We start from the raw sequence: 12351 nt of genomic DNA, 5'->3' as shown, positions 1-12351 counted from the left end.
TAATGCTTTCATAAGTATAATAATTGTTTATTTATATGGTAAAAGCTGGGATCAGTTCTTGTCCCTGTTCCTTTACTAACTCAAGTTTAATAGTCTCATGAGGTGACTGTGCATTACTTTAATTTCTAGGGGAGATTTGAACCAGCGTGACATTAGTTAGTGTGTAACAGTGTCCACGCTGCATGCCTCACACAGGTTTAGCTGTACGTTGAACAGCTGTGGCAGTGAAGGATCCAGGTTGTTCATGTTTGATCAGTTCTGAGCTCTAACCGTGGCGTTGACTCTGCTTGTGTCTCTCTGTGCCGGCTGAAGGTGTTCGAGGCTTCAGACTTTGGCTCTCACCCCCTGTTCTCAGTGGCACAGGGAGGAGTGGACCTGCAGCAAGTGAGTATGGCCGCCTGGGGGCAAGGGTCGAGGGTCAAAGGTCACTGCATCACTGCCTTTGTTTCCATCTACCAACGAGCTGCTTTGACTGGAAGCTGGGTTGGAAAGATGGAAACATTTAGAGCTGCAGTCAGCTGCTCCAGACTGAAATGTGTTCACTATACGATGTAATGAGAAGCCCTGCAAACATTTGTAAAAGTTTAATGATTTCATTTTGCGAGTTCAAATATATACACTGCTCAAAAGATTAGAGAACACACTTAAAACACATCTATCAGCACTGATATGGACTCAGCGTTAGGAATGAAAGGACCTGCAGAGCTCTGAAAATCAAAGTGATGATGCATCAGGCTAGTCACTGCAGCAACTCGAAACGGTACTCAGCAGTTGGTCCACGTGCTTGTCTTGTATGCTTGTCTGAAAATGGCGGCGCACGCTCCTAATACGATGAACGGTGTCCTGGGGGATGTCCTCCTAGATCAGGACAGTCTGAGGGGCAACCTGGTGACGTCCAAGAGGTCTTCTATTAGATTTAGATCAGACGAGCCCGAGGGCCATCGGTGGCATCGATTCCTTCATCCTCCAGGAACTGCCTGCACGCTCTCACCACATGTCGTACACCAGGAGGAACCCAGGACACACTGCACCAGCGCAGCCTCTGGCAACGAGTCCGAGGATTTCATCCCCATACCTGATGGCAGTCAGGGTGCTGCTGCCTGGCCTGTACAGGTCTGTGCGTCCATCCATGACCATCGCTGATCCACCACCAAACACTCACGCTGAACGATCTTACAGACATAACGTTCTCCATGAGAGCGTTCCACGTCTGTCACGTGTGCTCAGGGTGAACCTGCTCTCATTTCTGAGAAACCCAGGGCATCTGCTGTGGACCTGCCACTGCTGGTATTCTACGGCCAACGGGGCTCCGTAGTCCCGGGCCGTGAGCACAGGGTCTACTGATGGCCCTCAAGACACAAGACACACCTTCATGAAGTCTGTGTCTGATTGTTTGGTCAGAGACGTTCACACCGGTGGCCTGCTGGAGTTCATTTTCTTGGGCTCATCCTGTTTCTGCACGGTTGAACCTGCAGCCGTGTCCCACAATCTTTGGGAGAACACCTACTGAAAATACATACAGTGGTGTGAGGGAGGTGGCTGCCCCTCCCTGAGCCTGCTTCTTTTGGAGCACCCAGTGCTACTCATGAGAGATGACCTGTCATTGGAGGATCAAGACCTTACAAATATAAAGTCCCTTGGGTTGGGCTGCAAATACTAGTAGAAAGTAGGAGTAGAAAAATCTGACTAAACTAAAAGATTTGACAAAGTTTCAAACGTGACGTGTTTGGCAAAAGTTCATAGAACAATATAAAAGTTCCTGAAAAACTCTTTCAAGTGTCTTTGTTTGCAAAGTCCTCAGTTTGCTGTTTTATATAATTCTATTCACATAACTCAAATTTTTCTCAGGATAATTATGTCGTTTTTCAGCTGCACTCAATTTGCAGCTCAAATCCCTTCTTCCCATTCGGTCCTCATTCCCCACACAATGCAAAAGCTTGCCTCCTATTTATTCAGATTTTTGCTTAAATGGTTCATTGCCAACACACGCCAGCGCTTTGTTTCAGTTTTCGCTCTAAATCAACGGATCTTTTTGTTTCGGTCGGTCGTGTGAGGCAGGTAAACAACCGCCTCCCTCGGGCCGGGGAGCGAGCCAAAGGACCTGAATTCAATCATGCTGCTGCTGCGCTGCAGCCGACACTGGCATTGTAAAAACAGATGGTCAGTGCGGTCAAGGATGCCAGATTAACACCTCTGCACAGAGGAGCTCAGTAAACATGAATCTTCTTTTTCACATTAAAAGCAAACAAAATGCAGGCGCACGATAGCCGAGGCTGAGCGAAGACGAATGCCGTGGAGAAAAAGTACAAAACAGGCAAAGAAAAACACGGAATCGAGGAGGAAGAGAGAAGTGACGAATCGAGACGGGAAAAAATAAGTGCAGGGAAGGAGAGGGAAAGATGAAGAGACGAGCGGGGATGCTGAGCAGCTCCTCCCTGCGAGTTTAATGGCCGTTAAAAGCTGAGAGGGGTCGGCCTCCTCGCTCTCGGTGCTTTCACCTCCCAGGAAACGCATCCGTTAAGGAATTTTCCCCCGACTCATTGTTTGCTCTGAAACACAAATGAAGCAGGAGTAGAGCCTGTGAAACGGCCGTACAACCGTTGGCTAGAATTGCGAGGATGGATCGGGGAATGCACGGGTCATTTTTTATGTGCTTGTATCCTTGAGGGCTGCCATCAGGTTCACAGTCCTCAAACAGGCTTAAAAGGGGCTTAATGAATCCAAAACGTACAGCAGGTGGGATGCTATCAAAAGCACAAACACTCAATACAGCCTCATTATTCCAATGCTCAATAACAGCTGTGCTGCTTTGCAGCAGCTGAACCAGAGCTCCACGGTGTGTTGCCGTGCTGGATATGTTGAGTACCACAAACTTCCTTGAGACTCTAATGGAGTCTCAGATATGTTAATTAACAACATTTCTTCATTAAGTTACTCGTAAACTCGATGCAAACATCACCGAGTTCCCTCAAAGAGCATTTTCTGATGCACATTAGCTCTAATTAAATGTCGTTTCTAGGAGACAGACACACACCTGCAGTCTGGCACGTTAAAGCAGCTCATGAAGCTCACCTGCAACAAAACTGCAATTTTAATCACATTTACAGGAAAATATCATGTCTCCAGCAAAATACCTTAAAAACACAGGTATTAATAATAACCATGATGCCTTCATTCACACAATAATAAAAGAAATGATGCAGCACCATCGGGGATGGTGATTCTGGTCGATGTTACTTGGATGCTGGTTGTTGAGGTTGAGGTTTGGAGATTATGGGCGGTGCCTCGTGACCGGCGGTCATCGTCTGAACAAGCAGAGGTCTTTACATCGAAGCGGGTTTCAGGACTTCAGGGTTAACCCTGCGTGCACATCACCATGGTAACTTATGCAGCTAACCTGCTCTGGAGCGGGCTGCGTTTGAGATCAGAGACCAGCGGGGGTGAAATCGTTGTCTGCTGACCAGTCAGTTTCCTTTTACAGACCTGTGAGCACAGACAGGCTTTGTCTGTCCTTCTCATCAGTAAGAAAGATCAAGAAATATGGTTTTATAGATTTAATATGTCCATCCATCCGTTCTCTTCCGCTTATCCATATTGGACCGGAGCCTTTCTCAGAGTTAATATAGTTTTGGGGGTTTTCTTTGTTTTCCCCGTTGGCTGCAAGTAATTTTAAAACAGTCGTATTTCCTGCTCTGGACCTGATGTCATATTTGTAGTAGTCCAAGGATAGATTTGAACTCACGGGTTACACCATCACTGTCATGTGACAGACTCTGCTTCTATTTACCGTTTTTAATAACCGTATTTGTTTGACCGCTGAGCCTCGTTGTTGCTGTGTTGAACCCTGAACTCATGGCCCAGGAGTTCACGTTATTCTTGACTTCATGTTTTGCTAACAGCACCTGCACCATGCAGGAAGTGAGCAGATAGCAGATTTTGGCCATTAATCTCTCCTAAGCTGTTTTAGGACAGCGTGATGAATAGTCTGCGAGCTGGCAGTACATCAGCCTGTAGGTCAGGTCAGGTTTATGCAGTTATGTTAAATCCACTTTAATGTGTTTGGGTTTGTTGTGTGTGTTGTGTGACTGTAACTGAAATTATGTGACTTACTGATCTGAGCATAATTTCTGAGCTCTTATCGTCTTGAAGTGTATCCAGATTTTCTCACATATCTCACGTGTACTCGTGCATAAATCAAACCTACAATCTGATGAAATTTTGCGCCTCTTCTACGAGGTTTTTTCCCCCCGGTGAGCGCTGGTGCATAAATAGCTTCATGTCAAGGGCGCGGGTGTTCAGACTAGACGTAACGGTCTGAGGTCAGTTTGTTGCGGCTGGTGTGTCGCCGTCATTAGCCAAACGTCCTTCAGCCAGACGCTGAACCCGCCATCGCTGCGTCGTGTTGGTTTAAAAGCGGCCTCGGGCAGCGTTGCTTCTACATTTAAAATTCTTTCATCCAGCAGAGCCTCTGTGAGTGATCATCTGAGGGTGTGACTGCAGCGGCTCATGGCTTCATAAAAGATGCACACATCCCCTCTCAGCGCTTTTAAACGGTGTTTTTCCCGTCGTCACCTTTGCCTTTGAAACCCAGATCCACAGTCGGCAGCGTCTGCCCGACAAAGCTGAAAACCTCGTGGAGAAAAGCAGAGACAAACACACGGTAACCTCGGAAAAGCAATTTAGTGGAATGAACTTCTCTTTTCTTGTTTGAGCTGAATGGAGTGAATACAAGCTCGGCTGCTTCAGTGTAAAATGTTATTCTGACTCGAGGTAAATTGAAATGATTACCAGAATAAACGAGTTATTGAGAGTTCACTCAGCTCATTTAGTCGAGTTTTTTTATTTTCAAATATAATTTTTTTATTCTCGGGCTTCTCGACATCCAGTATTTCAGATTTTAGTCAGAAGAAACTGCTGGTGCTGTGAAAGTGCTACATCTTTAGCAAATGGTGAATGATCTCCTTGTTTCTTAATCGGGAAAAGGATTCAAGCCAAAATCAATCGTAATTAAGCCGTGAAACATTTAGAATAAAGTCCCTGGGATCAGCGCGAAGCATGAAGTCACTCAGCAGGTCGTGTTGTGTGTTAGAATTTACCATTTTTGTTCTTTGCGTGTCTTATTCACACTATAAGAAATGTTTAAATCTGATATTAAAGTGGATTTATTCAGCTTTTTCATTCTTGGACGCCCAAGTTTGTGAATGAAATAACTTGAGAAGAAAGTCACCTGGATTTTAAAGTTGATGAACCATAAGTGCGTCAGGAGGCTGAGACAACAGCAGCTCAGCCCACCTGTGGGTGGGTCAGACCTTGAGCTTGTGAGGGGCAACCAATCAGAAGAAAGTTTGCATTAAGGGGGAGGAGCTAAAAGAGCTTGCCTGAGTCACAGAGATTGGCCGAGTGAAACTGGTCACAGTGAGGATGCTGCACCAAAAACCTCTGTGTGATTGTTTTTGATCACCAGACACCAACTCGCTTTGCTAACTAACGACCGAGCGGCAGCGCGTCACAGAGAGGACGTGGAGAAGGTTTGCCTTCAAAGTAAAAGCTCGGGCCTCAGCCTGAAACCAACACATTTCAAAAGGAGCAACTTTTACTTTGAAGATAAATCGTCTCTGTTTCCAGTTGGCATCACGTTCTTCGTTTGCTGAGCGAGTAGGTGGCAAATGTTTGCAGATGAGTCTGCGTCTTCCATATAAACTAGAGGTAACCATGGCAACCTGTTAGTGACCAAAGCAGTCACAAGGAGGGTTTTGAGAGCAGTTTCAGCTAGCAACAGCTAGCAGACGCTCACCAACTGCACGTCTGTTGTTCTGAAAGTAAAACTACCTGTAAATGTTTTAAAACAGCGTTTTTGACACGTTGTTGTGTTGGAGCTTCGCCACAGCTCTCGTTTATCGTCCCGGCTGTGTGATTGTACTAAAACTGCAGTAAGTAAACGGACGATTATAAAGAAGCAGAACCCAAAACAGAGAATCTTTGTGAGCCACTGACCTGGAGACAGATCCACGCTGGCAGCAACACACACAGGTTAAATGGGATAAAAGCTTTACATGGACCAAGTTAGCCAAACTAAGCTCACTGACTTCGCTGCAGATCAGCCATTTGTCCTCAGAGACACAGAGACAGCGTGGCTCACAGACAGGATGACAAATAGAACTCTAGAAACAACACAAGTGTGCGAAGTAGAACAGAAGAGCACTTTACTCCATCACACTGACAGGCCTGCACGCCAACTATAGCTAAGTGGTGTGTGTGTGTGTGTGTGTGTGTGTAAATGCATATTGTTTGTCAGGCTCACAGCCTTGGGAACGTCAGTTCAAACAACACTAGCTAGCGGAGGCTCCATGGGACGGATGGGAGGAGAGACGGAGGGATGAAGTGACAGGTGGGGGGGGGTGAGACGAGGAGACTGGGGGAGGAGAAATGAAGAGAAATGTAGAAAAACCTCGTTTTTGGTAACAAATCGATAAAAAGATGTTTAACCGCAGAGGCACAGTCGCTCTGCTTTGGTGTGTTTTTGCCAATCAGGAGTGACATCAGTGTCAGTTTTCCTGTGAAGAATATTATCAGAATATTGTTACTTACATACGTGATTGATGATTGATCAGATCTTTTACACTCCTCTCATGACAGTTAGGTCCACTGATCAGCAGCTTCCCGATTGGCTCGTACTGGTTAAAATGTGGCCACAAATCATTCAGAAGAACCAGGTATTCATCACGTGACTGTAGGGAAGTGATGGCAGGAGAGTACGAAGAAAAGGATGTGAAGGAATGTTTGAAACGAAGAGGTTTTACAGAAAAGAGCTGTGATGGAAGAAGAAATAGAGGGAGGGTTAATGCAGAGTTCAGTGTCAGCGTGAGGAGATTAACGCCTTTAATTCATTATTAAGGCTGCAGAGAGAGGAAGAGGAGGCAGTGACTGAGAGACGAAGAGGATTCGTATACTGCGTTTGTGACGAGTCGATGATTGCGTCTCTCGCTCTGGTGACAAACTCATCTGCAGTAGTCATGGAGTCATGTCTGGGATTAAACGTTAATCTTTATTTCGAGATTGCAGCTGTGAGGATTTCTCCGGTGGGATAATTAGCTGTGATAACGTGTTTGAAATGGCATTAAGCATGTTTCAGTGAGAGTAAACAACGAGTTTTTAGAGGAAATTAGTACGAAGCTTTTAACTAAATGCAGGTAACGCAGGCTGTTTGGAAAAGAGGTGCTTAAAGCAGTGAAATCTGGATTTCCGAGTGCCGTGTGTTCATCGTGGAGCCTGAAGTCGATGTTACCAGAATGGCTAAAATGTGCCATCGTCAGATTTTAGCTTAGGTGTCAAAGAGAAGAAGACAGTTTAGTGTTTCTGTGCAGGTCGATAGTCTAAGGAGCTTGGAAAGAAAACCACGGCACCTCTGAGATGCTTCACCTCTCATCTGAGAAATGGTGGTCTTAGCACTGAAGAAGTCCAGTCGCGTAGAAGACACTTTAGTCGAGTTTCCCTTCATGATGATGTGCGTTGGATCCTCAGCGCTCAGTGGCACTGGAAAGCCGGAGTCATCCCCACTGAAAAATAAAAACTGTGTCTGATTGTAGCGTCATTGCCTTATAATTGAGGGGACTGTTCCTGCACCTCAACAGGAACGCTTCATCGGTAAATGAAGTTAATAGGTGGCGTGATTGCACAGGGAGGGGTCTTCAGGAGGCAGCAGTGTATCCCGTCACAGTGGAAATGAGCTCCGTCCCACTTTCTTCAAACGATCCATCAGATTTAGACGAGTAACGTGTGTCTACTCCAGTGTGACCTTTCCCTTTCTTGGCTGTCTTTACTGGAGATGACAGGTGTCACTGCTCCGCTTCTGAGTGATCGGCTGTCAGAGGAGCTTTTTTTCCTCAGAGGTTGAACTTCACGCTCTGAAACAGCCTGAAGCGAAGCAGGATTATTATGTGAAAGACATGCTGACAGCTTTGAAAGATGTGACCACAGCGCTACTCTTAATTTTCTTCCATGCAGTCGGAGGCTCCAGCTGTTTGTGCGGGGGAGACTAGCATCAGTTGTAATTTGTGTATTTGAAGTGTAGTGAGCATATTTGCATTTGTGCAATAAGTACTAATACACTTCAGTACAATGAGTCTTTACTAAAAACAAAGGGCTATAGCATTACAAAGACTTACAGTTGCCCTAAAGTCGGGCGATATGTCAAATTTTTCCAGCCAACATTCATCGGTCCAAGAAACAACGATAGGTGATGTATCCATGCAGGTGACTTTTTGATGGGCGAAACAATGTAATCGTGCACGGACCGATTTACCTATTTAGAACAAAGAAGTCCAAACACGGAGGAACTAGTTGCCAAAAACCCCCCAAAGTCGTCAGTTTGGGATTTCTTTGGCGCTAACTGAGGAGCTTCTTAAATATCGGCGCCAACATCAGACGGTCGTTCCTAAAAGGAGGAACAAAGTTGCGTCAGTCTGACATTCTCTGCAATCGTCTCCTGCTCGGAGAATCCCAGACGTGCAGGAGCAGACTCTTTCTGCTGCGTCTCTCATTCATGATGCATTAAACGGCGCATAAATATTTATATGGTGCTTTCCGTGTTGGACCCCGCATGGACCATTTGCATTTGGTAGACTTTCAGGTTCACAACGGTGTATAAATATCAAGCAGAGACGTCACAGCATCCAGGCAGAGCTCACACGGGTCCATTACTCTTATAGAATCAGAGTCTTTGGGGCATCCCTGAGTGCTGCCAAAAGGAGTCAAAAGTTCAGCAGCACAGTCTGAGATCTCTTATATAAGGCTGGTCAACCTCAGGGAGACACACAAATGCACCAAGCATCTCTGCAGAGTGTCTCGAAGGCATCCACACCAACTTTGTCCCCCTGCTCATGCACACACACACACACACCGCCTCCCCTGCAGCCGTCTCATGCTTCGCCTGTGGACGCGCTGCTCCTCTTTGAAGTTCAGTGAGGGATTTGGGAAGCCGTCTGCAAACTCCTCGAGTCATGATGTTGGACAGATAAAACACGGACTGGATGATCGAGGGAAACTCGTTTTCATAGTCGTGTTTTCAGTAACTCCGAGCATCACGAAGCATTAATCCTGACGGCGTTTCCCTCTGTACTCGCAGAAGACGGAGGAAAAGACCTTTAACTTTGTATCCGAAGCTCCGGAGAGATTGGAAAATGTCAACGTTTTTCATCAACTACTTTTTATTATGAGCAAAAGCTTCCCTGTATCTATATTAAAAATCTTCAAGGATTTAAAAATAAAAGGAGACACAGGTGCAGGTGAGAGTGAAGGTTTGGTTTCAGGCACAGGAAATACAGAAACTCGTGCGACGAAGGAATTTATAATCACGGCAAAAGTATCAACTTTAATAATAATGGATTTTTATAAAGCGCTTTTCTAGGCACCCAAAGCACTTTACAATTCATTCACTCTCACATTCACACACTGGTGCAGGCAAACCACAGGTGTAGCCACAGCTGCCGTGGGGCAGACTGACAGAAGCGAGGCTGCCATATCGCGCCATCGGCCCCTCTGACCATGACCAGTAGGCGGTAGGTAAAGTGTCTTGCCCAAGGACACAACAACCAGGACAGGAAGAGCTGGGGGATCGAACCGGCGACCTTCTGGTTACAGATGAGCTCCCCAACCCCCTGAACCACGGTCGCCTTTGAAAACGAATGGAGATCTGAAAGATGGATCAAATGCAGAAGGTATGGAGCTGCTGCTTATCCGGGTCGGGGAACCAGCATTGTCAGCAGAGAAGTCCAAACCTTCCCCTCCTTGACCATCACCTCCAGCTCATCGGCAGAGATACTGAAGCGTTCCCAAGCCGGTGAAAATATTTCATTTCCAAAGAGAGACCTTAAAAAAAGTGTTACAATTTTCTTACAACTTTTAAGGAAAATCATAAATGATGCACGATATGTTTCAACACAGTTGCTGCAGAACTCTCTCAGACTTCATCTGCAGCTTTCACTAATCAGAGGGAAGATGTCTGATCGCTCTAAATGACCTTAAAGCAGCCGCACCAAACTTTTCCACATTTTAAAGCCTCTCCTGTCTTTTCTTGTCTGTCTGTTGGACTTTTGATCAAACTGAACCTCATGATGAACTCCAGGCTGGATGGATGCTGAAGTGCTAACGTGAACCTTGACTTCTGTATTTTTCTGTTTCAGACGTATGCAGTACAGAGCCACTACGGCATTCCTCACTCAGAGGTAAACAGCTGCTTTATTCACTCTGCTCATCTTTGATATCATCGCTTGTTTCTGTCTGATTTCCATCTCTGTTCCTGTCAGTTAGCAAAGCTGCACCAGCTGTCGATGCAGCAGCAAGGCCTGGCCCCCATCAGCCAGTCAGCTACACAAGTACTGCCTGGTATGTGCACGCGCGCACACACACACACACACACACACACAGACTACAGTTTAAACTCTACTAAGAGTCCATGTTTCCTTCTCTGGCCAAACAAACGTCCTTAAAGTGCTTTGTTTTCATTTATCGCTGAGGCCACATACGTCACACATTTCCCTCAGCTGCCTCTCCTCCAGTCTGAGGGAAAAACTTTCGATTGAAGTCAGTAAGCGGCATCGAAGCCGAGTCGCTGTCACAGAGCTTTATAAGCCACTCGCACTCGAGACGCTTCTTCCAAACCAGCACACAAACAGAGTCGGGGAGGACGGTGTAGGAGGAGGAATGAAGCTGAGCCCCACTGACACGATGCGTTTCCTCCTCCTCATCCTGACCCAAACCTCATTTTAACCGTAACAAAGGGAGGATTTAAAAAGTTGCTTCATTCTGCATTTCAGTCTTTTATTAACAGCGAGAGATGCTAAGAATCTAAAATGAGGTCTGCCTCCATCTCTCAAAAAACTGCATTCATAAACACACACGTTGGTTATTCATATCTTGTGGGGACATGTAATTGACATAATACTTTCCCTGCCCCCTGACCCTGACCCTAAACCTAACCATAACCCAATTGTAACCCTGACACTAAAACCACATTCTGAGTCTCTATCAAGCTTGTAGGGACGGGCATTTTGGTCCCCATAAGGGCTGTTGGTCCCCACAGGGATAGTAAACTTCCATTTTTGGTCCCCACAAAGATATGAATACGTGCTCACACACACACACACACACACACACACACACACACACACACACACTTCTAACAGTCCAAAGGAATTACAGGTAACCTCTTATTTCCAGCTCAATATTTGGATTCTTAGTTTCTGCTCGAGCAGCTTTGCATGAGTCCGAGTTCAAAATAATCCTTCTTTATCTGACACTGGGGCTTCCCCCTCCATCCTTAGCCCGACTCTCTTCTGATCGGAGTCTACCACAAACTAATCTACTGATCAAACACATTCCAAGAATCATTAACTTCTGATATAAGAGCTTTTCTCTCACACACTGATGGAGCTGCTTTAGCAGATGTTCTCTGGGTGAATCTGACAGCTGGATTTATTACAAAGAAGTATGACCTGTGTAGACCTGATATCTGTGTTAGATAAACATATACCTGTAGTAAATATTTAGCCTCAGAGCGATCTGCTCGTTAACATCTCTTTTCCCCCGCATGTCTGAATCTGCAGGTATTTACAAGTCAAAACAAAGAGCGACTCACAGTCTCGGTGTCCGGCTCAGATTAATAGTTCAATATGCCGTATAATAAATCAGACTCCACAGAGAGGTTAACAAAATAAGTTTGTGTTGCCACAGAGCGGTTTGTGATCTGTGAAATAAAAAAGCCACAGAGGCTTTTGTGCTCACTGTAGTTTCATTATTGACTGATCTCCTCACTGAAACCTGAAACACTGCAAACCGCTGTGCTTCCTGGAAAACGTCCATTTAACAGGAACTGCCTGTTGGGTCTGTGTTTCCACAAGCCCCGCTAATTCTAGAGACTTATTCATCATGAAGAAAACAAGACAGTCGATCGATCGATTATTTGCGCAAGGGAGGCCTCGTCTGTGTCCACCACGAAAATGACCCCCAGATCTGACCTCCTCCTGCTGCCTTTAATTGAGAGACAGTTCACACAAAACACGTCAGAACAAAGCCACGCCCACATGGTCCTAGGACAAAGGCATTTGTATGTATATGTGTGAACTTCTGTAAGAATGTGTGTGTGTGTGTGTGTGTGTGTGTTATGTGAGAATGTGTGTGTGTGTGTGTGTGTGTTATGTGAGAATGTGTGTGTGTGTGTGTTATGTGAGAATGTGTGTGTGTGTGTGTGTGTTATGTGAGAATGTGTGTGTGTGTGTGTGTGTGTTATGTGAGAATGTGTGTGTGTGTGTGTGTGTGTTATGTGAGAATGTGTGTGTTATGTGAGAATGTGTG

At 45.6% G+C, this 12351-nt stretch overlaps 1 protein-coding gene across 5 annotated transcripts in view; it reads left to right on the top strand.

Moving 5' to 3' along the window:
- Positions 1 to 12351, top strand: part of pcbp4 (poly(rC) binding protein 4) — a 197193-nt gene that overhangs the window by 158978 nt on the left and 25864 nt on the right. For 4 of the 5 annotated variants that reach the window (XM_084929653.1, XM_084929652.1, XM_084929651.1 and 1 more), the window contains 3 exons: positions 313 to 384; positions 10182 to 10223; positions 10305 to 10383. In XM_084929653.1, the coding sequence (XP_084785779.1) occupies positions 313 to 384; positions 10182 to 10223; positions 10305 to 10383 (193 nt within the window). The remainder of the gene's footprint in view (positions 1 to 312; positions 385 to 10181; positions 10224 to 10304; positions 10384 to 12351) is intronic. The other variant, XM_084929654.1, reaches the window with a different exon arrangement.

This window comes from Perissodus microlepis, chromosome 5, assembly GCF_051167445.1.
Source record: "Perissodus microlepis isolate ML-2025 ecotype Zambia chromosome 5, ASM5116744v1, whole genome shotgun sequence".
Lineage (NCBI taxonomy): Eukaryota > Metazoa > Chordata > Actinopteri > Cichliformes > Cichlidae > Perissodus > Perissodus microlepis.
Note: the sequence above shows the minus strand (reverse complement) of the source record. Positions and strands in the feature narration are given on the sequence as shown.